Genomic DNA, 27241 nt, shown 5'->3' with positions numbered 1-27241 from the left:
TTTTCTCATGCCGAGGAAAGATTTTACCCAGAGGACATGACGGAATTAGCCCTTGTGGCCATCACCACCAGTGGTAGCACCACAAGGCTGCCAATGGAGACTGCCATTACCAACCGAAACCGCGAAGTGAACAGCCGGCTGCCAACATGGCTGATTGCGTTAATTAAAAGCAAGGCAAGTTAACTCTGGAGATCGAGGAGCTTCCCGAGATCTATGGCATCGGATAGTAACTCTCGAGCTAGGGTGCCTTTGATCTCTGTGTTGACGTCACAGCAGAGCGAGGAACTAATCTATTCAATGAGATTCAGCCCTACTTGTCGCCGGGTAAGTAGATTGGTGTTATTAATACTGCTTATCAGTAGATTGAAGCCAAACCTTATTTATCCTTAATTTTCCTAATTATTAGTTCAAATTTACGACTTTTTACGACTCGATTAAAATTATCTTTTGTAGAATCGTGCGACTCGTAAAATAAATTAAAATTTGCGAGAGCGTTCGACTCGTACACTTTAAAGTTTGTCCGTTTTCAATTGGTACCTACATATATTATGCCCTACTAAAGCATCGCATTAAACGACTCTTTGGCAGAGGTGTCAAGACTCCTGTGTTTTTTGCTGCTGCTACGAAAACACTACCTAGAAGAATCCACTTGTTGCGCAACCGTGAGCCCACCACACAAGTTGCTGTCACATTCCTTGCCTCATTCTGCTATTCGACAGAACTCTCCGCTGTCCCTCCACCTACCATGTCCAACCTTCGTACCAGCGTGAGACAATATAACGATTCTAGTTACTTCTACTAGCCACGTCGAGACTGCGAGCATCGAAGATCTCCGAGGAATGGGTCTCCTTCACAGTGATGTCGATTTCCAGATGAATCGTACACACTCTTTCATATATGGCCAAGTCACAGACCACGGAAGGAACTTGGCGGACATAATGTTTGAGACACGGTCAGCACCACACCATTTGATAACTGAGTTGGCACTTTTACCAAAGCAAGTGAGCATCCAATTTTTTGCACAAAATAATTAGAATAGAAAAAGCTATTTTTAACAACTTGAAAATCGAGCTACTGTAGTCGAGCTCTCACCCAAGTGAATAGGGGTACACCCAGCTACTTGCCCAGCTCCATGTCCTCGCCTCTGCCGGCGGCAAACGACGCCTTAAGACAATGGCGCTCCATGAGACAAACCAGACGACGAGTAATTATAAACTTGGCTACTTCAGCAGCCTCCTTTATGAGAGCCTAACAATGCGCGGAAAACGTGCTGTACTCACCCCTCACTAGAAACCCTTCTTTCTGTTCAGCAATGTAGCGGTGCATCTTCGCCTTGAACACGTTGCAGCTGCCCTCAATTGGGATAAGCATGGGGCTGTACGGGGCGAGGCGTAGCACGACCAGCTTGTTGCTGTTCATGATGCCGTCCATCACAAGCATCTCCCTCGCCAACGTCTTCACCTCACCGTGATGTGACGCATTGTTGGTCACGACGACAATCTTGTTCATCGGTGCCTGTATACAGTACTCCTCTGTCGCCAATACCGCAGTGATGAGGTCTGTACTTCTTCAACTTCTCCACAAAAGCCATCATCTTGATCTTATTCTCCGTCTTGTTCATTGAAATCTTCTTAATAAATGCGCAGCTTTTAAGGCTGTAGACCATATCCCGAAGAGCATGGTGAGCGGAGAATATGCTCACGGACACGTCCATGTCGCTACACGACTTGTCACCCATCTGCTCGCAGGTGTGCCGGCTGTCTTCGTCGAGATACTCCTCCAGTTTGCTCATGACCTCGACGGACATTTTGACACGCGCTGTTCGCACGCCGCCGTGTATCTTTTGGGATCGGCGTCTTCGCCGAGAACCGCACACCGAGCCGTGATATAGGGGATGCCATTGTGAGCGGCGACGGCGCGCCAATTCTCGCCGTCCTTGTGCGCACACACTATGCGGGCCTTAGTTCCACGCACGTTCATGTTGGCGTTGCTTGCTGGTAGTTTGTCGGAGGAAGGTATGGCGGATTGGAACTGAGAGCGGTTGTGCCTTGCGGCTCAAATACAATGGTTGGTGCTAGATGTTCACTTGGTTAGAATCACGAATGCATGAAATTTCACTTTGTGGGAAAAGCATTTTAACGAAAAACTTCGTTCTCATTATTAACACATTTGTCACACTGTTCACTTGCTTTGGTAAAAGTGCTAATTTGATCAAGAAAGGATGTACAACTTCGTTGTCGGGAGTATGCTCGTCGACAGGGCTTTTCCCTTCGTGTGACGAACAATAGCTGGTTAAAGGCCACCCGGGAAGGAAACGCGAACTACGCGTGCAAGCGCCTGGAGGGTAACAGCCGCTGATTCTAGGGAGTGTCGAACAATGTCCAATCTTAATCACAGTGTATGGGTTACGCAATCAGTGGTAGGTCACGTAGATGAATCTGGCGCATGCATGCTGGTTTTCAAAAAGACACGTTTGTTGAAGACGACCTTGTGGCTGATACGCAACAGCAATGTCAGCGCCATGTGCCATACGGGACGACGCGGCATCCTAAAGCGAGAAATACTTCCTGCTTACAGCAATACCTGGGCTTCAGTCGCAGGTGACGCCATTTTGGATTTTCTAAAAATCCAACGAATCACTACAAACCGCCCGATGGTGTCGAAGTTGAAACGAGATCTTCTTGGATCTTTACGCGAGGATATCACTGAGAGCTACCAGATATTGGAAGCGTATCTGCTCATGGTTACGGAGGCTAACGCCAAATCGAGTTTTGGTTTGGAGAAGCACGACCATGGCGGTTTCAATAGCCTGTTTCTTTCCTGGTGCTTGTTTGCAGGCGATGCAATATTACAAACATATCCTTGACCTATTTAAAGGGTGACATGAACAAGTGTGGTGTGTTTCTTCTCGTGACTACAAAACCCCCTCGCCAGCCATATTCTTGTATTTGGTCTTGCTCTGGTGGAGCAAGAAGACTATATGAATTGGAGTTGGTTCCTGTCGCACATGAAATATGCGGTGGAGGCCGCTGGTCATGGATGGAAACTCATCTTTGTTTCTGATCACCAAAACGGATTTATCTCATCTGTGAGTCAGCTGTACCTGGAATCTAGCCATCGATTCTGTGACCAAAACATCATAGCGATCGCTGAGAAGAAGGGGTCAACCTTGTCGCCTCCGGAGCAGGCGTTCGTGTTTCAGATGGTGCGGAGTGAATGTGAAAACTACAAGTTCTACAACTCTAAACTATCTGACACACGTCCACTAGCTACTGAGTACTTGAACGGAATCGATAAAGCACACTGCGTTACGTACGCGTTTGACGAAATGTACAATCAACCATTATACGACGAAGTGGCATTCAATTTGTCTGAGACAGCCAACTGGTTGGGAAATTCGGTACGTTTATACATTATACATTTTTTCTAACCAACCCCTCTAGGTTATATTATTAAATGATGCAAGTGCAATTGTATGTTTATGATAATTATATCTTTCGGATTTTGTGTAAAATCATACAAGTTTAGGCCACGATTACACATCGATTTCAGTGTAAAATTGTACAAGGTCAGTCGTACGAGTACAATAAGTTTGAAAAGCTGATGACGTGATTTGCTGTTTCTGTATTCAATGATATGGTTTCTATCCCGTCAGTTTATAGTATATATGAAGCGTTTGGCGGGCACCCGGGGTCCCACAAGGACCCCGGTTCTGGCAAAACAACCGGTATTTGGTAAAATGCAATGGTATTTTTTTCTTTTAAAAAAAGGTCAAACTACTTTATCTTTCTACTTCGCAGCAGAGCTGAAGAACTGCAGAATGGAAGGCTGTTTAGCTCGCAGCTTCACTTTCTTCTTGTGAGGTCGACCAGACTTGTGTTTTCCCGCGGTGGCATCAGTGTTGGGGTCTCCTGTTTCGGTGTGCTCGGTATTGATCTCTGGGGCGTTTAGGATCGCTTCAGGCACGGCAGGATAGTAGCCGAGGTGCTCTTGTGGTATTGAGAAATACTTAGCTGACAATGACTTGATTTTCTTTGCGGATAGTTCTTTGGTTGGATGGCGAGGGAGCTGGACGCCGCGAACGGATGCTTCCCAAACACTTTTGATGTTTGCTCCAAAAAGCTCAGCCAACACTGCTTTGCGGACAGACTCGATGTTGCTGTGCGGTATCATCGAGAATATGATCGATTGGTCATCTGGCGTACTTACCGTTTTGCGCGCCGTGCAGACACCTTGGTCAATTTCGAATACAACAATCACACACGTCTTCTGCAGTTCGTGTTAAGCGGACGCCAGGGTAGTAAAAGTGCACATACTGAGTGAAGCGTGAATAGCTTAGCGTTCTGGCGTCGGGATGGGCGCGCAAGATATCATCCACATACCGAGAATGCACGACAACCCACGTCAGTTTCGGCTCTGTGAAGTACTGACGTGGGCGGCGGTGGGCGCAGGGAAAACCATCCTCGAGTGTCCAAGATGCGCAGTAAGTCTTAAAAGCATCCAGGTCCAGCTCACTAAATGCGTGCCATGGCTTGATTGGCAATCTTCTTGTGTGTAAGGTGTCAATTCCATCCTTAAGGACCTTTCTCAGCCTCGAAATACGGCTCCCACCGACTGGAATAATGGATCGGATCACGCGCTCGGATAGTCCCTGTTGTATCAACTGCAGCACCACGCCTTCAGATTGTTGCCACTCCCTGCCACCGAAGTTTGTGTCCCAAGATTCCCAATCCTGTCTTATCTGCTTCACGGTGTCAGCACCCAGGAGCTCTACTGCTCGAAGGTATGCGGCAGCTTGTCGGTCAGAACCCTTCTTCCGTTTACGTTGCGGGATTGTTGACCGCAACCCTCCTCCGCGCCGTTGCGTCATATTCGCTTGATGCTCTTGAAACAAGGGCGTCTTGCTTCTCCACACGGGGTCCACGGTCGACTTGCTGCTCGACACGGCCCCAATGCGCTATTGGTTTCCTAAACGATGTAGTTTTGCACTCGGTCGCCGCGACCGCAGGTCCAAAATTAAATAAATAATTCCCGCCTTTTTCGGTTTCTGTTGCGGGAACCCGGGGTCCGGCCAACCGCTTCATATATTGAAATACAACATTGTTTAAACAAATGCCTTTACAAGCACAATGACGCGGCAAATGGGGTAGTGCGGGTTAACATCCTCTGTAATACAATGGACGACGAGAGCAAACACACACTCGGAGCACATTGCATGACAGGACGAACGCGGTGGCACCGGATCCACCGATACGTACTGGCAAATTGAGCAGGTACTTTCATCGACCTTGTCATCGTCTGTCATGTCAATAATTTCCACCTCTCTTGATGCAAATGGAACAGGGCTAGCTGGGACAAATGTATCGAATACATGGTGGGCATTTGGTGTCTCTTGCATTGGGATGCCTTGATCAACCTCGACAGAGGTGACCGCTGCCCACTCGAGCAGTCTGACGCCCATATCCTGAATGCCGTCGCGACAGGCGTGAGCTTAGCGACGATCATAGTCCTTCTTGGCTAGCTGGGCAAGCACAAGGGGTCTAGCTCTCAGCTCTGGGCAAGTACGCTCCACGCATGCCAGCTGGCCGATATGAGCCCGTATGCTAGTTGCGGCGAGGTTATGCTAGCACAGGGGGCAGCTTACGCGCGATGTTGCCATCGTTGGTTTGTTTATGAAGGATCTCCTTAGAGTGCTTGTTTGCCGATAATGCCATCTTTAAATCTTATGACAACTCTCTTAATGTTTTCCGAGTCAGATTCGCGTCGTCAAGTCTGAGTAAGTAGGTTTAGCGTCAATCTACTTATACGTAGTAACACCAATCTACTTACCCGGCGACAAATAGGATTGAATCTCACTGAATGGATTTATTCCTCCAGCAGAGCTGTTCTCTGGCGATCAGCGCATCCAACCGTGTTATATGCCGGTTTCAGACACAGCCAAAATTTGGAGTTGACATCTCTAATTTCTTGACTGTGCCTCGTTTTGCAAAACGTCCTTGTTGAGGGTGGGGGCGTTGCTCGTTGTTGCAGTCGTGGTGGGCAGTTCAACAGGCGCGATCTGTCGGAACTTGGAGAAGTTCTCGTGGTGAGGAAAGATGTAGGATGAATTGAGTGTTAGAATGCAGGGTCCTGCTGCCAGCCTCGGAAACTCCTACAACTAAAGAGACGGTCCTCATCGATCAGGCGGTTCAGCTCTGACAGCAACGTCGCTAGTTGACCCGTTCGTCCAACAGGAGGTACCCCAGACATATTTGTGAGCCTATCAAGTTGTAAAAGGTAAGCAAAAATGTCTAATGGCGCCCGCTTTCTGTTTATTCATACACTGAATTTATGCGATAATTTCTAACACTATCGTTATTATATTGTAGTTTTCTTTTTTGAGCTCTGTACTAACAGCTCGGGATTATGTCAAATATCTCCGAAAACAAGCGAGTTCATATAGCAATTAAAATGTGCTCATGTAACACTGAGTGTATTAACATATACATTTGCCTTACCATCGAGATACTGCGCGCTTTTTGACTAACAGGAATCACTTTGTCAAAAGCATAATCAAAAGTAAACTCACAACTGCATTTTCCATGTTCAGAAGCAAGAGATAGTGATTATAATAGTAGCGTTTGGTTCATTAAAAAAAAAGGCCATTTGTTTTTTTACCCTATGGTTTCCGGCATGAAACCATAAACATTTAGGAAATTTACTCAAGTTTTAACAGCACTAGATCTGTAAGCAAAAATGTGCATAATCTTCAAAGAGAAGATTAGGCAAACCCTCAGTTAAACATGTCCACCGACGTAAGTGCCGTCGCGTACGTCTCCGGCCAATTATCCCAGTTCACATCGAAAAGAAGGTTTGACTCGCACGAGCTGCCCAGACCCGGCACCTTGATGTAGCCCGGCTCCCAGTAGAAAATACCAGCACCAAGCGCGCTCGGCAAACCTTCCAACACATTCACAATAGCTGTCACCCACTCGCGCTGACCCTGTGCACTAACTGGGTACTTCTCACTCAGAGTCACCTTCGTGCAGTTCGTAGGCCAGTCCGTCTCCGCCACGTAAATCGGTTTCTTGTACGTGTTTGCCATTTGAGTAAGTGACGATGTGAGAGCGTCCAGCGTCGCCTCCGTGTTGTAGTACGGGTAGAACGAGAACCCAAATGCGTCCACGTCGTCGGTGGTCACCGTTCCTTCATCAAACAGACCTTTGAAGAACCACGACACTGTCTCGTACTTCCAGCCGTTGTCGATGTGAATCATCACTTTCGGCTGTGTACTTCCAGCCGTCACGGCATCCGCAACGCCTTCCCGTGCCGCCTTCCACAGCTTGGCAAAAGGTCCGAAATCGTCGTTGCTGATCTTACCAGTCGGGTAGAGAAATCCGTCGGTGATCTCGTTGCCGATAGACAAGAGGTCCAGCTCCACTCCGCCATCGGTGAACGCCTTCAGCGTGGAGCTGACGTGGTCGCGACATGCCGCCGCCAACGTCTCCACGGACGAAGCGTCCCAAGCCGACGGCGTCTGCTGGTCACTCGGCTGCGCCCAGGTGTCGGAGAAGTGTAAGTCTAGGAAAATCTTGAATCCCGCTTTGGAGAATCGCTGAGCTTGTGCTAGGGTGTAGTCCAAGCCGTACTCTTTTCCTGTCCAAAGTCTGTAAAGTATCAATTTGTTAGTTAGTACCAAGCTCCTTCAGTAAGGTGAATATATTGAGATAGTGTAGCTGGACTAGTACGCACCGAAGTCGCACGCTGTCCATGCCTCCAGCGCCAAGAATCTCTTCGATTGCCATCTCCTTGCCCTTTGTGGAGTACCAAACAGTGCCTTGCTCCTTCTCCATGACGGCAGCAGACGATAGATCATGGCCCTTGGTCAACGCTTGCGCAACGTCGAGCAGAGCTGTCGCACACACACCAACCCAAAGCAGCGTCCTTCCGACGACCATGTTCCCACTACTTGTCTACTCGAACTGATTGCCTGGGGTAGGAATTGGAGAATGACGAGCAGGTCCAGTGCAGTCCGGCGACCAAAAAGTTGATTTAGGAACGAACAACGAGATAAGTGCTTCTACAAGTACAGATCCTTCAACATGTTGAAGAGATTATTCTCCCAACAGCGAGCCCCCATCCTAGCGTGATCTCTTGCTGCTTGTGCAGCTGGTGCCAAGGCAATCCTTGACACTGACACGTGCATTCGGAGACTAAACAAACGGAGACTTTACATTTCCCGCTGAACTGTACGCAACAAGGTGATAATGGACACCTTCTCGACATACATCTGCATCAATCTTTCCTAGGCTCACGAGAACATGTTGATCGACGAAAGCGCAGTCGCGTACGTCTCCGGCCAGTTGTCCCAATTGACGCTAAAAAGCAGCGCCGATTCGCAAGAACTTCCGAGACCTGCCACCGTCAGATATGCTGGTTCCCAGTAGAAAATACCAGCGCCCAAACTGCTGGGCAAGCTCTCGAGGACGTCCATGATGGCGATCACCCACTCGCGTTGGCCCTTGGCGCTCACTGGGTAGTCACCACTCAGTGTGACGCTCGAGCACTCCGTCGGCCAGTCCGTCTCGGCCACGTAGATCGGCTTGCTGTACGAATTGGCCAACTGAGTCAGAGAAGACGTGAGGGCGTCGATGGTAGCGTCCGTGCTGTAGTACGGGTAGAATGAGAAGCCAAACACGTCCACGTCGTCGGTAGTCACGGTGCCCTCCGCGAAAAGACCGTCGAAGAACCACGACACGGTCTCGTACTTCCAACCATTATCGAGGTGGATCATCACCTTGGGCTGGGTCGTGCCGGCCGATACAGCGTCTGTCACGCCCTGCCGTGCAGCCTTCCACAGCGTAGCAAAGTCACTGAAGTCGTCATTGTTGATTTGACCGGTCGGGAAGAGGAATCCGTCGGTGATTTCGTTGCCCAACGACAAGATGTCGAGGTCGACTCCGCCGTCCGTGAAGGACTTCAGTGTCGACGTCACGTAGGCCTGCAGATCAGCGGCAAGAGTTGTGACCGAGCTGTCGTCCCATGACGAAGGGATGGCTTGGTCGGTTGGGTCGGCCCAGGTGTCGGAGAAGTGCATGTCCAAGTAGATCTTGTACCCGGCCTTGGAGAATCGCTGGGCCAGCGCCAACGTGTAGTCCAGATCGTACTCGCCGTCCGTCCAGATGCTGTACAGAACCATTCACAGGATTAGTAGCTGGTACTTACCGAAGTAGTTTTCAGGTGAACAAATACCGAAGCCGAACGGTGTCCATGCCTCCTCCGCCTAGGATGGACTCGATCGTGGTAGTGTTACCCGAGGTGGAGATCCAGTTGGCGCCTTGCTCAGTTTCCATGAGCCCCACGGAGGAGAGGTCGTGCCCCTTGGTCAACCCCGCGGTGCAGTCAAACAAGCACGCAACGCATGCACCAGCGAAGAGCAGTGCTGTCTGAAGAACCATCGCACTTGTGGCTTGGAGCGACGTGTGAACGAGGCGTGAAAACTGCGAATGATCCCTCCAAGCAAGGATAAGCGGCATCGCTGTTAGCTTCATGGAGGCGAAAGGATACGTCGTGCAGCGAACAAGACTTTACGTGACCAGTAGTGATCGACTCGGCATTCCAGCCGCATATGGGGCAGGACAAATGACGAGATCACGTCGCGAAAACCAGCAATGACTAAAAGGACACTGGCCGACATTCGCATTGACGACACGAGGTGTCGGTGCTGGTCTCGATTTAGGCGAGCGAGGTGTTCTCTACTCGAGCGAGTTGACCGCCTAGATTAAGAACAAAGGTGTTGTGGGGTCAGCGGAAGGCGAGCGAGGTCGCCTAACACAAGCTTTGCTGAGGGAAAAAATGGTGTTGAGACGTGATCTCTGATGGAGAGTGGATTGGACCAGTCGCGCGAGCCCCCGTGGCTCGCTCAAGCCGGACAAGAACACGAGGTGTCCCCAAACCGCAACAAATCGCAACAAGCACTGAGATGAACTAAAAGAATTCGAGCTTTAGTGTGCTGCTAGCTCAGTGATCAAAACTTTTTCTAGCCTGCTAAGCTCTACTGGGCTCCTGCTAGAACGAAGTTGTCCGTGCTTACCAGTAGGTGGTCCGCTGTCTGCTTAATCCTCCTTCGCAAACATGTAAACGGACGGGAGCGCCGTCGCGTACGTCTGCGGCCAGTTGTCCCAGTTGACGCTGAAGAGGAGAGCCGACTGGCACGAGCTGCCCAGACTCGCCACGGTTAGGTACGCAGGTTCCCAGTAGAAAATACCCGCCCCCAAGCTGCTAGGCAGACCTTGCAGCACGTCCTTGATGGCAGCCACCCACTGCAATTGACCCTCGGGACTGATCGGGTAGTCCGCACTCAGCGTGACATTCGCACACTCCGTCGGCCAGTCCGTCTCCGCCACGTACAGCGGCTTGTTGTACTTGTTGGCGACTTGAGTCAGCGAAGAGTTGAGGTTATCGATCGTCGCCTCCACGCCGTAGAACGGGTAGAACGAGAAGCCAAACACATCGACGTCGTCGGTACTCACGATGCCAGTAGCGAACAAGCCCGTGAAGAAATCCGTCACGTAGTCGTAGTCCCATCCGTTGTCAATGTGGATCATGATCTCCGGCTGCTTTGTGCCGGCTGCAACGGCGTCGGTCACACCTTGGCGCGCAGCCTTCCACAACGTGGCAAAGTCGTTGAACTCGCCATTGACGATCTTGCCCGTTGGCCAGAGAAATCCAATGGTGACCTCATTGCCCAGCGACAGGATATCGAGGTCGACTCCGCCGTCCGTAAATGCCTGAAGCGTTGAGGTCACGTAGGCCTGCAGATCAGCAGCCAGCGTAGCGACCGACGAGTTGTCCCATGCTGCAGGGATGTTTTGGTGGTGCGGGTCTGCCCACGTGTCGGAGAAGTGCATGTCGAGGTAGATCTTGAAGCCTGCCTTGGAGAACCGCTGGGCCAGCGCCAACGTGTAGTTCAAGTCGTAGTCACCGTCCGTCCAAATGCTGTACACATATTCACAGTGAGGCTCTTGTCATTATAGAGGAACGAGAGTGCGAGCAAGCGTACCGGAGTCGTACAGCGTCCATGCCTCCGTCACTGAAAATGGATTCGATCGTGGTCGTGTTGCCCGTGGTGGAGATCCAGTGAGCCCCTTGCGTAGTCTCCATCAGAGCGGTGGACGACAAGTCGTGGCCATTGATCATGGCCGCCGCAGCGGTGGGGAAAGCGCTTGCAACGCATGCACCGACAAAGAGAAGTGCCGTCTTGAGGAACATGGAGCTCTAGGATCGGTTCGCTGTTCGACTTGCGTGGAAGACTGGAAAAGGGCGAGTGAGCTTTTCAAGGGCCCAGCTCCTAGGGATGGCAGCAGAAATGCTGCACTCGGGACCTGACTCACCAAGGGTGACACTGCAATCAGCGAGCTGTTGTTGCCCTGGATCTGATTTTGCTGACGCCGAAATGTAGCAACTTGACACGCTCAGTATCGTGATGGAAAGTGGTTCGTGTAGCAACGCCAGACTTTAGTGAACGCCTTCAAGGACGGTGTAGCTTTCACACAAGTGGCGGCGATGCCCAGCTTTGCTGTTCGAATGCAGCCTCACCTCTCATTCCTAGCATTGTTGTGCAGGTCTATGACCAGATTGCTGCTTGGTTGAAGTCGTCCAGGACCTGCTTGAAGGAGGCTCCGCTTCGTCGACACGGGAGGCTCGTGGAAATGCTCGTCGCGATACTGCGCCACGTGGTAATAGACCACCCACAACTCCAGTTGTTGCAGTCCTTTCTGGAATGGTGCAATTTCTGTCGCCCCCAGTGAGCACTATGCTGCGCATTGCCCAAAGGCTTAAGCACAAGTTCTCTACAGCACCACTTTGACGCCCCAGTTGATTGGGATCTTTCGGGGTCCCGTTCCTTCGACCCTTTCGCATGGGCATCATACCGACGGGTCTCAGTTGGAGACCCAAGTATTCAAGCCGTCGCGGTACTGTAGTGGAGTTCTTCCGAACCGAATCTCATTCCGGTATCCTGATGGCGGAGGCCAAGAGCGCGTTGAAGGTGCGATGGACCACGAAGGAGGTCGCGATGCTCGTCGAGGTGTGGGCGGACATCTGCTGCGCCCCTGGGGCCAAGAGACTCAAAGGGGAGCAGCTCAACAAGGCCATCTTTGACCAGTACAATGCGCGCTGTGCTCGGACGAGGCAGCTCCGTCGGTCTCCGACTGCAGTCAACACGCAACGCACCCGCATGACCCATTTCGCCCGATTCGTGAGCGATTTCGACCGCGCGCAGCTCTCACAAGGGCGGCGCACGTGGTTCCAGCTGTCTAGCGAGGAGCAGCTCGACATGGACATTCCCAACGAGTGGAGACGCCAGATCACGATCTTCTCCCCAGAGCTGCTCAACACGTTCAAGCGCTGCATCCTGCCCGTTGAGGATGCGCAGCCTGGAGGCAACAAGCGTGACAAGAAGAGGAAGTCCGTCTGTACCCTCCAGCAAAGTGCCTCTCAACCGAGTCGCAAGCAGCAGAAAGAGACCACATACCAACCCGTTTGGACGCTGCAAGACAGTGTGTGTCTGGCTCGACGGTGGGGTGACTTCATGATGACCGAAGGATTGACGCTCGAGGAGTTTCAACAAATGACCTACGGCTCATCGTGTGAGCACTTTGCAGTGTCGGCTCGGTCCGCTTTCTCAGCGTGGCGGAAGGTCCGCTCGCTCGTGAGTTCATGGCGCTTCATCTGTGCTTTCGACGCGCAGCACCAGCCAGGATGGTTCGAGCTCATGGAGGCCGAGAGAGATCTGCTCATCAAGTGGGGAGAGCTGCCGGACAACTTTGAAGACATTGAGCGTGAAGTGTTTGCTGCGATGCAAGAGGCCGCGCCTATGATTGCGGTTCAAGTGAAGGAAGAGGAACCTTACGTGTCGAAGGAGGCTGTTGCTCCTCCGTCTCCGAAGGCACTTTCTCCTATCTCCCCTGCTCCTTTGGAACCCACGCCGTTGGTACCACCTTTGTGTACGAAGGAGGCGAGGAGTGAGTCTACTGAGACGGATGCTACGCTTGACAGTCTACTGCTGGAAGAAGACGATGCTGAAGTTGCAGCTACGCAGAGTGAGCTGCAGCCAGGGACACTAGTTCCAGATGCCTGCATTTCCGACGCGAAACTACCATGTTCAGCCACAGCAACAGCAACTAGCAGACAAGATATGGTATCATACCAACCACTCGAGCCAAAGTCGGTTAGCGCAACTGAGAGGGCAGGCCAAACTCTGGAGACGATTCTACAGATCCACGAGAGCGAAGTACAGAGCAGCCTTCGTCAATGCCAAGCGGCTTTGGAGAGAGAAAACCTGCGTACCCAGGAGTGCATCCGAGCCACGAGGCTCGACCAACTGACGAATGGCTCCTTTGGTTTCTCCAAGCACATGGAACTTGTGCTGACACAGCAGAAACGCCGAGTGGTGTCCGCGCTGCGCTTTGTGGAGGAAACCTGCACCCAGAATGGCGCCGAAATGCGCTCGCTCGTGGAAGAACTGTTTGGCCATGAAGGTGACCCGATTCGCAATGGCAGCGCTGGAGTTGATATGGTGGTTCAGGTGTCAGCTCCAAGCAGAATGACTCAATTCTGAAGCACAGTCGTCAGAGGCAACGACAACAATTGATATTATTTTTGTGAGAGCTAGGAGCATGATGCCACGTTGTACAAGAAGAAAAGCTTACTAGTGCCGCATTGAAAATTACAACGAAAACAAAAGATCACAGCCCCAAGGCAGGACGTTAACGCCTTTGACGTCCCCATGTTCGATACACAAGTGCGGATCAACCTGTTCACTTCAATCAAACTGTAAAAGCAGAGATTCAAAGCACGCAGAAGTGCGTCGCCCAACGGGATTCAAGGCGTTCGTGGTCGTCTGGGGCTAATTCATCCCAAACTGGCCGGCTACCTTTCTGAGTGCTAAACTTGATAACGGCAAGTTTTTGGTGACTTCCAGGTCATCCGAGCAATTGCCGTACTTGGGGGCCAGTAGGCCAACGGAAAAAACGAAATCAATCGAGTAAAGTCAAAACTGTCCAGTACTTTTAAGTATCGAGCATTAAACGCAGATCAGGCAAGCCAAATTTAAAACGAAAAACGAATTGCAGCCCGGTGGAGTATTTCAGGCGGCGGCCAGGACCTGCGTGGAAGCGATATGCGATGTTGTTCATGAGGGTCTCCAGGTCGAGCTCATTTAGCAATCAAAGTCAACTGGAATGGAAGCTTATCAGCGTAAAACCCACGTCGATGAGACTCCTAACCTGCCATCTCGCCTCACCAGCTCTGAAGGTGACCAAATCCCTGATCAACCCGATCACGTGGCACAACGTCGAGTGTCACTAGGCCACGTGTCTGAGCACGGCCTTGCGACTTTGAGTAAGCTCATCAGCTCTATGGATTCATCGTACACCCCACCCAGGCGTCGGTCTTCTGCAAATGTTCAAGTGCAGCCAGTGAGTTCGAGCTCTCGAACGGCGTCTTTGAAAAGCAAACTCAGCGGGAGTCGAGCACTGCGCCGTATTCGATCTTCCATCCGAGTTGTCTACTTCAAGGAGAGCTTTTACGAGGTGTACGGCTATCTGGGACTTGTGATGCTTCTGGCCTTCACTCTTTCGTTTTTCGCTATGGTTTATATGACGGCGGTGCAAGTCATTCCGAGCCAGTCAGCTAATTTTCTCATGGACACCGAAATGCTCGACAACGGAGAATTTCTGTTGATGTCCAAGCCACCAATTACCATCGTTGTGATGTCTGCGTTGATGCTGTCGGTGTTTGCGTGTTTGTATCTCTGGCTGATTGTCTTCATGCTCTCGTACAATAACGAGGCCACCGTCAACAACCTTGCTCAGGCACCCAATCCTACGTCCTTGAATTACCGACTCATGCACAAGTTGTTGCCGCTCTTCAAGCGTGTGCAAGCTCAAATCAACGACACGCAGAGCAACTCTCCCGCTCGTGTTAAATCAAGGTTGAGTTCGTTCGAGAACTTCAAAAACCTAGGCATCAAAATTCAGCGCACGTCATCGTTTGGCTCGAACACAGCCAGTAAGTTGATCTTCGACTTCACCAGCATGGAGGGAACGTATCACCGCTACTACGTAAGTTTCAACAAGTGTTTTTTTTTTCTTCTAGACTTGGAGCTGACATCTTCTGCTTTGTACGAAAACTGCGTTAGGATGCACTGCTGGACTTCCCAAAGCTCATCTTCCAGACGATGAGTCTCACAACGTACCTTAGAAAGGGCTTCCCACTGCCAATTATCTTCTTCTACGTGCTGCCTCTAGGATTCAACTGGCTCATCTCGTTCTACAGGTTTCAACGAAACAAGCCTGACCCGATGCTTATCGTCGCTCGGATCTTTTACCTGTGGGTAGCGCACTAGACTTTTCTTCGGGGTGAATTTGGTGCTAACACAAAATCTGTGCGACAGATTCGACCTCTTCTTTGCTGTGTTTGCGCCGATTGTGATGCTGGTGTACTCGTACTACAATTTCCATCTGGATCGCGAAAACTTTCACATTCGCGAAGAAACACTCACCCCCGGCAGCTTTGATCGCATCGCCCGTTTGTTCGCCGACCCAATTGAGGTTCAATTCGTCAAAACGAGCTTCGCCAACTTGCAGATCACGGAAGAAGAATACATTCTCGTCAAGTGCTTTTTGAACTTGCTGGGAATCTACAAGTGGAAGAAGGTGATTGCGCACCTCATCCTCGCGAACCGTAGCCGGCGAGAAGAAAATGGTTCCACCGCTAAGCCTCACGCCCACCCGCATTCGAGAAAGCACACGATGGTCGGTGGAGTCATTTTCGTTTGCTGCAGCTTGGGTATTGCCATTTACACAGCGCTATCTTTATCGACTAGCATCAAGAACTGCGCACCATACCCCCACTGTGCCGTTTACTCATACAGGTGGGATTGGGGTGATACGGCTTCGTGTCCGTGCATTGTTTTCATGGATCGTGAGCTAGCACCACAAACGTACAGCGAGTGGATTAATGCCCCTGACGTGACGAACGCTGTGAGCACACTCGCATCAAATGGCTACCTGCAAACCGTGCAAATTATCAATCGCGCGCTGCCGGAGCTGCCTGAAGAACTTCGTAAATGCAAAAAACTCAAGGATCTGTACGTAGCCATTACCACTGAACGTTGTAAAGTGGGAACACGGTTTGACTCACTTTTGGTTGCGATGTGGACACAACAACAGGATCCTGATCTACACGAAGACACAGAGGTTCCCTGAGTGGATGAAGGAGTTCACCCGCTTAGAGTATTTGTACGCCGCGTTCACTTTCGTGAATGCTGTTAATTTTCGCGAACTAACTGTTGCGTCACTCATTTGTTACCAGCCACGTCGAGAACGATATCATGCACTCACGTCTCCAGTACCTGCCACCAGACATGTTCACCGACATGCCCAACCTCCGCTTTATTCGTACGGGTGGTGCTTCAGAGTTGACGACGTACCCATCGTTAAAGGGTCTGAACAAGCTTTCAACCCTCGTACTGTCCGTCGTTCGCGGGATGACACAGCTGCCCAACCTCGACAACCTGTCCAGCCTCACGACACTCTACATTGCAGACGCCATCCACGTTCCTCGCTTGCCATCACTGGCCGGCCTCGTCAGTCTCAAAAACTTTGCCATCTTCCGACGCAACGAAATCTGCTGCAACGGGTGGGCCACGGGCTACTGCGACCTCAGCAACTTTCAGTGTCTGAAACGCGAGAATGAACCGGCAGTGAAGTGCGTAAGCGACCGCATCCCCGATGAAGATCTGGCAGTCATTCAGCGTATCGATGGGTTTCTATGCCAGACAAACATCACGCAGGACGTGGAGGCGTCGGAACCTTCACTGGAGTCCACGGACGGTGTGTGCCAAGGAGTGCTGTACCGAGAATGCTACTTAAATGACACTCGTGGCATCTGCTATAATGGCCGGATGCAAGTGGTGCATTGCGACGTATTCGGCGAGTACGAGAAGATGCGTCGACTGCAAATTGCACGCGGCGTGGGGGACAAGTGCGACCTCGAAGTGGAAGCGTGGCTGGGCTGTTGACGTTGAAGTGGATATGGCTACAAACCCGTTTCCCATTTCAACCAATCCTCGCAACGTAATTCGATTGTCTGTATTTCCATTGGCTCAAAAAAGTGTGTTAAACGGATGACGCGCCGATTACCATTTTTGATTCGGAGCTCTTGGGCCTCTCATTTCCCAGCTCACTGGTCTGCAATGCTCCGCGTGCTCGGCAAGCGCCTCCTGTCGGCGCCCGCGGCGACGGGACGCACCCTGCGCTTCTTCCACGCGTCGTCTGTCACCCTGCACGGCGACGCGTCCAAGTTTGCCAACAATCCGACGTACGCGGGCTTCACAATCTAAAATTCCCTACGAATGAGACTGATGTTCTTTTTATTGTTATTTTTCAGCGTGCACATCAAGTTCAGGCTGCGGGACGACTCAATGCAAGAGGTGGAAGCCAAAACGGGCATGTCCATCCTGGACGTAGCCCACGCCAACGACATCGATCTGGAAGGCGCGTGTGAGTCGTCCATGGCCTGCTCCACGTGCCACGTGATCCTGGAGGACCCCGTGTTCGACACACTGGACGAAGCCTGTGAGGACGAGGAAGATATGCTGGACATGGCCTTCGGGCTCACGGACACGTCCAGATTAGGCTGCCAGGTGATCGTGGACGAGGGCTTCGAGGGCACGATTGTATCGCTGCCCAGAGCCACCCGCAACTTTTACGTCGACGGCCACGTACCCAAGCCGCACTAGGCTTACGGTGGTGGAACAACGGGAAGCTGGGGCAGTCCACAGATGTCAGGGTGGCTATGACATGTTTATTTAGATTCAAAGGGGAGGAGAGCTACCTACTTCGACATCTCCCTGCGCTTCCCTCGTGCTGCTACACGCCACTTAAATAAAAAGGATATTGGCTCGATGTCCGTGCTAACTGCTTTCGTTGCTTGTGTTCAGGTGGAGCTGGGATCCTGTTTCTTCGGGCTGCTCCGAGTCTGAATTTCTGCTCACCACTTTCACCTCAAGCTCATTTGCCAACTCCACTTCCAAAGAGAATGCGGAGTGGGTCTTCGGAGGTGACGGATTGCTCATCGGCATAACGGAGCCGCCTGGTGTCGAGACCGCGCTGGATGTAGTGCTCATGGTACCCGCGAGATTGGGGCTGGCTCCGAGCCCGGCAGTGTTGCAAACGTACTCCACGGCCGCGTGCACGCAGTAGACGTAGTACGACTCCTCGCCATTCGCGTTATCGGCAGTGATGGCGAAGTTCTCCAGAAGATGCAGCTGGGCATGAATTGTAGGCAGTCGGCAGTGCACCAGCACATACGCCAGCAACGGGAAGAAGGTTTCCACTGAGAACTGAGTCGTGCCGAGCACGAGCGCCGCTTCGTGGTGCAGAATCACCACACCGTGCATGAGCTCGTCCAGTAAGTCACAGGGTACGACACTTGTCATGCCGTTAAAGGCCTCGATCGCGCGAACGAGGAACACTCGTCGTTGAACTGGACTGTTGCCGCCTCCTCCATTCGATCCATGGACGCGGTGGCTAGGCAGACTGGAGCGGATCTTGGAAACCAGATCGAGAGAGACGCCCAGATTTTCCATGGGTAAACCACCCAGCTCGGCACATTTCTTCCGCCATAGTTTGTCCTTGCGCTGGCAGTCACGGGTTGCTCTCTGGTTGAAGCAGAGCACAGCAATGCGTGGGAATACTGTGCGCTGAATAAAGACGTGCAGACTCTTGCTAACGTCTGCAGGCACATCGAATTCACGGCGCACTCGACCTGTAAGTCGCTCCAGAAAGTCGAGAATTTGCTCAGGTGGGGGGTCCCTCGTCCATGAGGCCTGCTGGACGGCGTCTCTATGACGCACACTTTTCTCTGAGAGGGAACCGGTTCGAGAGCGAAGACCGCCGCTCTCATTTTCCTCCAGTTCTTCGTAGCTCACGGCCGCAATGTCCTTCGAGAGCTGCAATACCCACTGACAGATGCGCGAGTTCTTGGACGAGAATATTAGGTTTTCGAAGTGGGCCTGCGCAATCTCCCACCAGTCGGACTGGCACATCAACTCACTGAAGTCGGAATAGAACTCTTCACCCGCTAGAACATCCAGAATCTTCTCCACCTGCAGTTCTTGCAGCCCGCTACACCCTGAGCTGGGATCAGATGAAACGGCCGAACTGGGAGCTGACACGACTCCCACAGAACTCGATGCTGATTCCTCTCGCGCGTTGCGCTGCACCAATCGATACCAGCTTACAGCTTCCAGCAGCTTGGCAAGCATGACACTTTTCATATGTGTCTTCTCGAAGCAGTCATTGCCGTTGTGAAGTTTTGCTTGAGCAATGGCACGCCGCCGCTGTGCAGCACTCGTAACTAACAGCTCGTGTTGCTGGTGCAGCACGCTGTACTTGATGTCGTTAGCCAGCATCGCGTCCGCCGCTTCGAACGAGTCGAGTTGACGCTCCGTGAGCTCCAAATCCGGGTTGTGTGCCGTCACGATTTGCAAGATGCCACGCACGTGACGGCGATGACGCTGCAACTGGTTCAGCGCCCTGTGCGAAACCGCCACGCCGAGCTTGTCCGTCAAGAACGACAGACCATCAGCTTGTGACGCTTCATCCGTACGCGCACCGCATAACAAACTCCACATGACGTTGGTCGGCGCCGCTGGATGTCTGGTCCCGATCTTCTTGACATTCCCCTGTGCTTGGTGTAACCGTTTGTGCTCCTCCGCGATACGAGTGTCCATGTCTCGCAGACTGTCCTGTAGTTTAGCTCGCAGCCTGCTTGACGTCGGCGGCGAGTGTGGCTGCTCTAGACTGTCTAGATCCGAGGACGACGCTGCAGGACTCAAGTTCAGCGTGAGATCTGCTGCCTGAGGGTTCTCCACCATTGCTCTGTCATTGTTAAAATGAAGCTCTGCAGGTACAGGTACAAGGCCGCCACGGAGACTCATCGCGCGTCTCATGCGGTCCCAATTGGCGAACCCAGAGCCTGGCCCGCACATGTCGTTTGAGCTGCTGATGCCGCTCACGCCCATGGCGGCGTGGCGGTCGTACAGCGGGCTTTCGGCGCCCAGACAGACGCCGCCCGCCTCGTCGCTCGTGTCGGTGGTGCAGGAATAGGCAAAGGAGCCGAACGGCCGGCGTGTCCGACTGGTGGCTGCTGTGAGGCGTCTACCCTCGTCCTCGTCGTCATCCGTCGCTTTGTAACCGCAACAGCTCTCGCCCAGCGTCGTGGTGGCCGTGGCATTCATTGGCGAACACATAACCTCGTAGAAGGAGCTGGCGCGCGCGCGCCGCGCGTGTCCGTAGAAACTCTCGATGACGGGGTGCGAGGCCCAGTCGGGCGCGATCCACACGGCGGGCGCGCCCAGCTCCTCTGTCTCCTTGGAGCGCAGCCGCCGCCTCGCACCAGGCGACGCGCTCTTGCATCTTCGCGCTTGTTCGCTCAGCACTTGCACCTGGACATCGTCCAGCGACCGCATCGCGAATGGACTAGTGGGGGCTGTGGCAGTGGCAGAGCTCGCAACTGACCAGTCGCCACTGGAAAGATCGCTGAGAAAGTGTCGCGGGTCGGCGTGAAAGGCCAGCGTCTTGACTGTAAGTGAAGGCGGGGCTTGGACACCTGGAGGATGCGGCGCTGCTGGAGGCGGCCTGGATGCAGCAGCAGATAGGATAGCTTCTGGGCTGATAAGAGCGACAGAAGGCGGGTTCTGGGGACTGAGACCCGGTTAAATCGATATGGCTGCATACAGCTAAATAATCTATATCAGTAGATTAAACTACAATAGTTGTTGGAGCTGCTTGCAGTGCTTGCCGAAGTACAAGCACCAACTGAGGAGCACTTGACATTAGCGTGGCATTTAGACACTGAAGCGGTCACGTGACATTCCGCACGTTATTCTCGAGCTAGACGCTTTGGCGTCCGTTTTGCGGAGTGAAGCTGCGGCTTCATGTTAGTCGTAGTGTCAAGCACGTGAGAGCAACACTCGCTTAATGATATGAAGTCCGCTGCAAGACCAGCAGCTCCTTCCAAGTGGGCAACACAGTGAAGCACTGCATCACTTGCATGTACTGGCACCTATTAGCAGGCCTATTAGTCTATTACAATGCTGCTCGCGTGCGTCTAGCATCGTTCCAGCCTACTGGGTTTGTTTAATTACTTGGCGATGGGCACCATATCGGCTGACGCACGTGCACCTCACTCTCTGCCTTGAAGGCAGATGGAGGCAGCCTAGAGCGCTCGACGATACGCTGCGCTGCGGACAGCGCCTTCGTCTTGAAAGCCACGATGAGATTGCTATTGCTTGCGTCCTCACTGTGCTAGCGATGGCATGAAAAATGCAGGGTGAGTTGAGAGTGTTTTTCTCGGATGAGGGATGCCACGAAGATGCCGAAACGAAGTGATAACTGCTCGTGCGGATTGCATGGCGTCGACAAGCCTAAAGCACTATTAAAAAACCTCTCAATAGGGATAGTATCCACTTTATATTTCTAAACAAGGGTGTGATATTCCTATCGCAGGGTGTGCCAAATACATGGCACAATATAACTAATTCGTGTGCTCAAGGTCGCAATACTCTCGTATTCGTCATAACTTGGTATCGAAAGAGTGGTAAACGAGCATATGCTTGGTCATGGTCTTTGACGCAAACCGGCTGCTAGTGATGCGTGAGCGACGCCGTGATGCAGTTTTTCCTTTGTACTACTACGTCTGCGTGTTCTGTCGGCACTCGAGCTGATTTCAAATTCTTTTTGTGCTAATTTACGCGTTCGTGGCAGGCTCAGGTGCGGACTGGTGGAACTGCGAGGTATTTCTCTCACACCAGCTGCCTGGGCATGTATTATACTTCGAAGTAGCTGGCACTCATTATTAACACAGTGCTGTCGCGCTTGCATGCAAATGATCCGATGTCGATAGATGGAATCCTCCCGACGACAACATCACGGTGCCGACGAGGACTTCTGTGGCATATGAAGCTGGTTCAAATGCACATGAAGAGAATGAAGCAGAATGTGGTGCTGAGGAAGAGCGTGAGTCTGGAGGAGTATTTAATGTTGGTCGGTAAGCTGCACACTTGTGCGGATGCTACAGGGTGTACGCGTGATTCAACGTAGACCGCAACCAGAACGTCCTATAGTTGTGACTTTCCCATAGTTAGTTACCCCTTAATAGGAAATTGCGCCGATTTCTTTTGACAACTGAGAGGTGACGTGTTAGTGCATTCTTGTGGATGACTACGGAGGGGGTTTAAAACTGTAGTTACCGAACTATACGTGTCTACATCTATAATTGAGAACATACAAACGTCAATACAACCAGCGTGTGTAACAACTTATTCGTAAACTAGCCCCATCAGGCGGCAGGGGGGACACAAAATTCGCGGCGCTAGTTGTTGTAAGGTTGCGCACTCGAGGCGAGAACTCAGGCAGGCGCCGACAGAGCTGCCCGTAGCGTGCCAGCACGATGAGCGACATGCGTCTGTTCATCTACCGCAACGAGGCGGGCTCCGAGGGCAAGGTGGGGGGCGGTGGACACGGTCTCACATGGAGAGACACTGACGCTTGTTATTACTGCAGGTCATGAGCCTCAAGGCCAAGGACAGCATCACGCGCCTCAAGAAGGTGGCCAGCAAGAAGTTGGGTGTGCGCGCCAAGCGACTGTTCCTCGCCAGCGGCGCCGAGATCTCGGACGTGGACGAGCTGCAGAACAACGACACGCTCTACGTCTCACAGGGCGAGGCCTTCTACAAGAGTTTGGGTACGATGCGCTGCAGTGCAAAAGGTGGAGGGCAATGAGCTGATGAGCTCTTTCTACAGGTCCTGCTAACGGACAAGAGACCTTCCACATGTCGGTACTGGGGTCGGGTGGCGTGGGCAAAAGTGCGCTGACGCTGCGCTTCGTGAGAGACTACTTCGTCAAGGACTGGGACCCCACAATCGAGGATGCGTACAGGAAAGCTATCACCGTTGACGACGGACTATGCATGCTGGAGATTCTGGATACTGCAGGGCAGGACGTACGTTACAGGGGATGGAGATGCTAGGTGATCTGCGGCTCACGTGCGTGCTTGCTTTACGTTGCAGGACTTTGAGTCGCTGCGAGGACAGTGGATGATGGACAAGGATGGCTATGTTTTTGTATATAGTATGGACTCGCGGATCTCCCTTCACGTAAGTGCTGCTGCAGTCTTCTACTGCTTTCAATCTCGTGGCTGACAGTGATGTGTTGGCGACTCCAGGAGCTGCAACCGTTTTTCGACCTGCACCTTCAGATCAATGAGAGCCGCCGCCCGCTGCCGCCTATTATCCTCGTGGCCAACAAGAAGGACGTGGTAGACCGGGACCCGAGCAAGTGCCAAGTGAGTACGGAGGAAGGTCGGCGGATAGCACACTCGTATAACGCGCGCTACATCGAGACGAGTGCGTTGACAGGAGCCAACGTGACGGCAGTATTCGAGACGTTTGTGCGCGAGGTTCGTCGAAAGAAGGTGCCCAAGCCCAAGAAGAGCGCGTGCCACATCCTGTAGCGTCACTGGCTGGAATCACTGAGCAGGACACCCGAGGGGCCAGTATAGACACTACTATTAGTAAATAGACAGTAACAGCAGGGGCAGGACGGCGGTGACGACAAGCGCCGCAAACTGGAGCGGGTGGGGCAGGACTGCAGCAACAGCGGTCGCCTAATGTGAAACTTCATTTTTGACTGTAACTTTTCGCATGTGCCGCTACTCCGCTTAAGTTCGGAAGAAATTAATTCAAAATTCAAACAAAACACCGAGGCAAAGGCGAGAGGCATGAGCGACGCCGTGGTGCGAGTGCGCGGCCACCTGCAGGGCCTGGCGCGCGATAACTGGCGCACGCTGGAGAAGCGCCACGTGCACAACATGACGTGGCTGCGGGACGAGCTGGCACAGATCTCGCGCTCGCTGGAGGTCAAGGCGCGCTTCGAGCACAAGCCGGTGACTTTGGCGCCTTTTCTCAGGTAAATGAGGTTGGACACCTTATTAGGGATATATGACACTAATACACTGTGTTTACGTGCTATAGCAGCCTGGAGGACGCGCTGGAGAAGCCGGAGCCGGCGCTGAAGAAGCAGAAGGTGAAAGGGGAGAAGGGGAAGACGCGGCGGTCGCTGCGGCGGATCGCGGGGAACGTGGAAAACGTCACGGCGTACGTTGGTACCAAGCGGAAGAGGAAAAGCGGCCGCCCGTCTCAGGTGCTGCTGCGGGATCCTGGGAAGCTAAAGGTGGCGGAACTGCGGTCCGAACTGAAGACGAGGGGGCTGCGCACTAGTGGCCTGAAGGCGGTACTCTTCGACCGGCTGCTGGACGCGTTAGAGGAGGAGCAAAAGGAAGACGCAGGGCACACGAGGAGGCTGCAGGAGGACGAAGAGGAGCAAGACAAGCAGCTGCAGGAGGTGATTGTCATTGGCGATGACGAGGCAGATGAGATCGTGCGAGAAAGCATCGGATCCAACAAGTCGCCAGGTGGATACGTACCGAGTCAATCAACGTCTCCTAAGACTGAGCTATCTGCTGGTGAGGAGAATACGAATGATGTGGTGGAACACGTTGCTGAGGAGGTTGGTGAGGATCTACACAGGCCGTCACCAGCTTACTCACGAGGCAAATATGATGAAGGGGCAGGCACAGGTCGCTCTTCCCGGACCAAGGAAACACCGGCTACTGGATTGGAGGCAACACGTACAACCCCGGAAACTGAAGAACAGCAAGTGTTTTCGTCTGAGACGACTGGTCGCTCTAGCCCTGGCGTCGAGCTTGCTGTCGATGATGGACCCGAAGACTTGGTAACCCACGATGACCTGAAGTTGACGAGAAAATCGATGCAGTTTGGAGACAAGAGTGAACTATCGAGTCCGCTAGCGTGGAAGCGAATGTCTATTCTGCGAAAAGCTTCGTCACTAGCGCCAAGTATGCTTGCGCCTGGCCGGAAGGTCAGCTTTGCTCCAACAGACAAGCTGGACATTATTGTCGAAAGCTCTCAGACCGATTCAGCCCAGTCAGACCCCAGTCCAGAAAAACCTACCCTGTCTGATGATGCACGAAGAGATATTGCAGACGCCGTCTCCGACGCATTTCCAGAAGATGAAGCGAAGTCGCAATCTGTCGGAGCACCGGTGGCTCCAGCGGCTGCCTCAGTGTCACCTAAGGATCCTGCAGAAATGAAAGACGCCAGCTCCGATGCATTTCCAGAATATGAAGCGAAGTCGCGATCTGTCGGAACATCGGTGGCTCCAGTGTCCGCCTCAGTTTCACCTAAGGATCTCACTTCTACTCAAGTGGAACCCGGAAATGAGACTGAGGAGGAGCGCAAAGACCGGGAGTTCCAGGCGAATGTAGCGCGCGAGGCTCAGCGCCTTCGTGTCGCTGCCAAGTTGTCTGCTCAAAAGCGGCTTGAAAAGGCCAAGGCAACCAAGTTTTGGGCGAAGGGTGAACAGCTCAAACTTAAGTTACGGGCTTCATCGGCCGGTGACAATAGGATTAGTGCCCAGACGCCCGTCCCCTCGTCCGACAAGTCCGCTGCTGATCATGTTTATCCGCCAACATCGACGACCTCTGAAAATTTGTCAGCAGCTTCGAATGGAACGAAGACTCAAGACTCCATCATTTCGCCACGGCTCTATGAGGCAGAAGCTAAGAATCATGCTTCTGTACGATCAACAGCCCGCCAAGACGAAGTGGAAGAAATCTCCAATGTGTCTTCTACTTTCGAAAGCGCACTGCATGAACCGAAGTCACCTCGACCCACGTATTCAGTGGGCGAAGACAAACATCAAGTTGAGCGTTCGATGCTGTATCGACTCGATGATAAGCCACCCGCAAAGTCTATGTTAGCCACGGTGGCTGTACGACAAGAATCAGCCGACAGCCACGTAGTGAGTTTGGCCATGGAAAAACTGCCCATACGAGAATTGGACGAGTCTCCCTTCTTGACGTCGATGGCATCGTATAAGGGAGCAGTTGACAAGATACCTGATTCTCCCAAGATGCAGATAGCTGAACCTTTTGAAACTCGCGACCGATCAGACTCGCTGTCCTCGACGGTGTCATCAATACCGGAGGCCTCAACTGTGGAGAATGCTTTGAAAGCCGGCGCTTCGACCACTGCCAATGGCAGTCGTAGGCCTATCTCGAATTTAGTCAGTGGACTGCACTCTTTTACTTCGCTGCTGGAGAATAATCTTTCGCAAGAAAGTAACAGTGGTCGCAGTGCACCTGTTGTGAACTCTCTGAAGCTGGCTGAGAGGTCCCGTGTGCGGGAGGAGAAGAAAAGGCTGGAGAAGGAGAAGCGCAATGCCATTTTGAAAAAGAAGATGGAAGAGCATAAGAAGGCTGCAGCACTGAAGGAGAAAGCGGAGAAAGATGCGCAGGCAAAGCGAGAGCAGGAGCGACTGAACGAGCGGAAGAAGCGTGAGGCCGAGCTGGCGAGAAATCGTCAGCAAAAGTTGAAAGAGATGCGTGCGGGGCGGGAGAAGAAGCGAGCAATGGACGCAGCCGAAAAGAAGGCTCGCTACGCATCCAGTGCGACTACGGCATCCAGATCTGCTGTGGCAGCTTCGTCGACGTCACACCAAAACCACCGCGGTCTGGCGAGTGCGTCTGAAGCGCCCCGACCAGCTGCAAAGCCAACGCAGAAGCCTGTTCCAAAGCATATGCCCAAGCCTGTCTCGAAGCCAGCACCGGTGCCAAAGTCTGCTCCTAAGCCGATGTCGAAGCCTGCCCCCAAACCTGTGCTGACATCCCCCCCACCTGCGAAGCAGGCTGTGCAAAGTAATTTGCCCGAGATCGTGAATTATGAAATGTCGGACAAGGATGACAGCAGTGACTCGGACTCGGAGAGACCCGGGAAGAAAAAGGTGCCGAGGTGGGCCCAGAGAGATCACCTCAACAAGATCCTGCACGCGCAGTTTGGCAAGAAAGCCGTGGACCCGTCACCCGCGATTTTCCTGGACTTTGTGGACACGTGCAATCTCGAGGCCATTTTCGAGACGACCGACATTCGCAAGAAGAGGAAGTTTGCGCGACGGACAAGCAGCGGTAACTGGTTGGCCGATCGGCCGACGGCGCGGGACAGAGCAACGTACCAACGTGACATGGGGTACGAGCGGTGAGTTGAGCGGTACAGGTAGGAGTGGAGATGTATGCGTGGCGACAACTGTACTTTGGTGAAGTCATTATAATATT

General features: G+C 52.5%; 9 protein-coding genes across 11 annotated transcripts; 5 read left to right on the top strand and 4 right to left on the bottom strand.

Moving 5' to 3' along the window:
• Positions 1-6772: 6772 nt before the first annotated feature.
• KRP23_1984 (putative arabinogalactan endo-beta-1,4-galactanase A) lies at positions 6773-7937 on the bottom strand (the record flags this gene model as incomplete). Its single annotated transcript, XM_067886660.1, has 2 exons — positions 6773-7646; positions 7732-7937. The coding sequence occupies 2 exons, from the start codon at positions 7935-7937 to the stop codon at positions 6773-6775; spliced, it is 1080 nt and encodes a 359-aa protein (XP_067749322.1).
• A 353-nt stretch (positions 7938-8290) lies between these two features.
• On the bottom strand, positions 8291-9437 carry KRP23_1983 (putative arabinogalactan endo-beta-1,4-galactanase A; the record flags this gene model as incomplete). The annotated part of the gene is made up of 2 exons (XM_067886659.1): positions 8291-9164; positions 9232-9437. The coding sequence occupies 2 exons, from the start codon at positions 9435-9437 to the stop codon at positions 8291-8293; spliced, it is 1080 nt and encodes a 359-aa protein (XP_067749321.1).
• A 657-nt stretch (positions 9438-10094) lies between these two features.
• KRP23_1982 (putative arabinogalactan endo-beta-1,4-galactanase A) lies at positions 10095-11250 on the bottom strand (the record flags this gene model as incomplete). The annotated part of the gene is made up of 2 exons (XM_067886658.1): positions 10095-10977; positions 11042-11250. 2 exons carry the CDS (start codon positions 11248-11250, stop codon positions 10095-10097), a joined length of 1092 nt encoding a protein of 363 aa, XP_067749320.1.
• Positions 11251-12001: 751 nt separating this feature from the next.
• KRP23_1981 (uncharacterized protein) lies at positions 12002-13600 on the top strand (the record flags this gene model as incomplete). Its single annotated transcript, XM_067886657.1, has 1 exon — positions 12002-13600. One exon carries the CDS (start codon positions 12002-12004, stop codon positions 13598-13600), a length of 1599 nt encoding a protein of 532 aa, XP_067749319.1.
• A 622-nt stretch (positions 13601-14222) lies between these two features.
• KRP23_1980 (uncharacterized protein) lies at positions 14223-17065 on the top strand (the record flags this gene model as incomplete). The annotated part of the gene is made up of 5 exons (XM_067886656.1): positions 14223-15104; positions 15182-15372; positions 15437-16132; positions 16215-16283; positions 16357-17065. The coding sequence occupies 5 exons, from the start codon at positions 14223-14225 to the stop codon at positions 17063-17065; spliced, it is 2547 nt and encodes an 848-aa protein (XP_067749318.1).
• A 174-nt stretch (positions 17066-17239) lies between these two features.
• Positions 17240-17785, top strand: KRP23_1979 (Adrenodoxin-like protein 2, mitochondrial; the record flags this gene model as incomplete). Its single annotated transcript, XM_067886655.1, has 2 exons — positions 17240-17364; positions 17434-17785. 2 exons carry the CDS (start codon positions 17240-17242, stop codon positions 17783-17785), a joined length of 477 nt encoding a protein of 158 aa, XP_067749317.1.
• A 174-nt stretch (positions 17786-17959) lies between these two features.
• KRP23_1978 (uncharacterized protein) lies at positions 17960-20518 on the bottom strand (the record flags this gene model as incomplete). Of its 2 annotated transcripts, XM_067886652.1 has the most annotated exons (2): positions 19938-19950; positions 20019-20518. In XM_067886652.1, the coding sequence occupies 2 exons, from the start codon at positions 20516-20518 to the stop codon at positions 19938-19940; spliced, it is 513 nt and encodes a 170-aa protein (XP_067749315.1). The 2 variants fall into 2 exon arrangements, with proteins under 2 accessions (XP_067749316.1, XP_067749315.1); XM_067886653.1 differs by having other exon boundaries at positions 17960-20518.
• A 1982-nt stretch (positions 20519-22500) lies between these two features.
• Positions 22501-23563, top strand: KRP23_1977 (Ras-related protein Rap-1b; the record flags this gene model as incomplete). Its single annotated transcript, XM_067886651.1, has 5 exons — positions 22501-22554; positions 22614-22794; positions 22854-23053; positions 23121-23207; positions 23276-23563. 5 exons carry the CDS (start codon positions 22501-22503, stop codon positions 23561-23563), a joined length of 810 nt encoding a protein of 269 aa, XP_067749314.1.
• A 267-nt stretch (positions 23564-23830) lies between these two features.
• On the top strand, positions 23831-27168 carry KRP23_1976 (uncharacterized protein; the record flags this gene model as incomplete). 2 transcript variants are annotated; one of them, XM_067886649.1, is made up of 2 exons in its annotated part: positions 23831-24018; positions 24087-27168. In XM_067886649.1, the coding sequence occupies 2 exons, from the start codon at positions 23831-23833 to the stop codon at positions 27166-27168; spliced, it is 3270 nt and encodes a 1089-aa protein (XP_067749312.1). The 2 variants fall into 2 exon arrangements, with proteins under 2 accessions (XP_067749312.1, XP_067749313.1); XM_067886650.1 differs by having other exon boundaries at positions 24084-27168.
• Between the last annotated feature and the right edge of the window lie 73 nt (positions 27169-27241).

This window comes from Phytophthora ramorum (genome assembly GCF_020800215.1).
Source record: "Phytophthora ramorum isolate Pr-102 chromosome Unknown Phyram_PR-102_s0002, whole genome shotgun sequence".
Taxonomy (NCBI): Eukaryota; Oomycota; class Peronosporomycetes; order Peronosporales; family Peronosporaceae; genus Phytophthora; species Phytophthora ramorum.
This window is presented reverse-complemented; position numbering and strand designations above follow the sequence as displayed.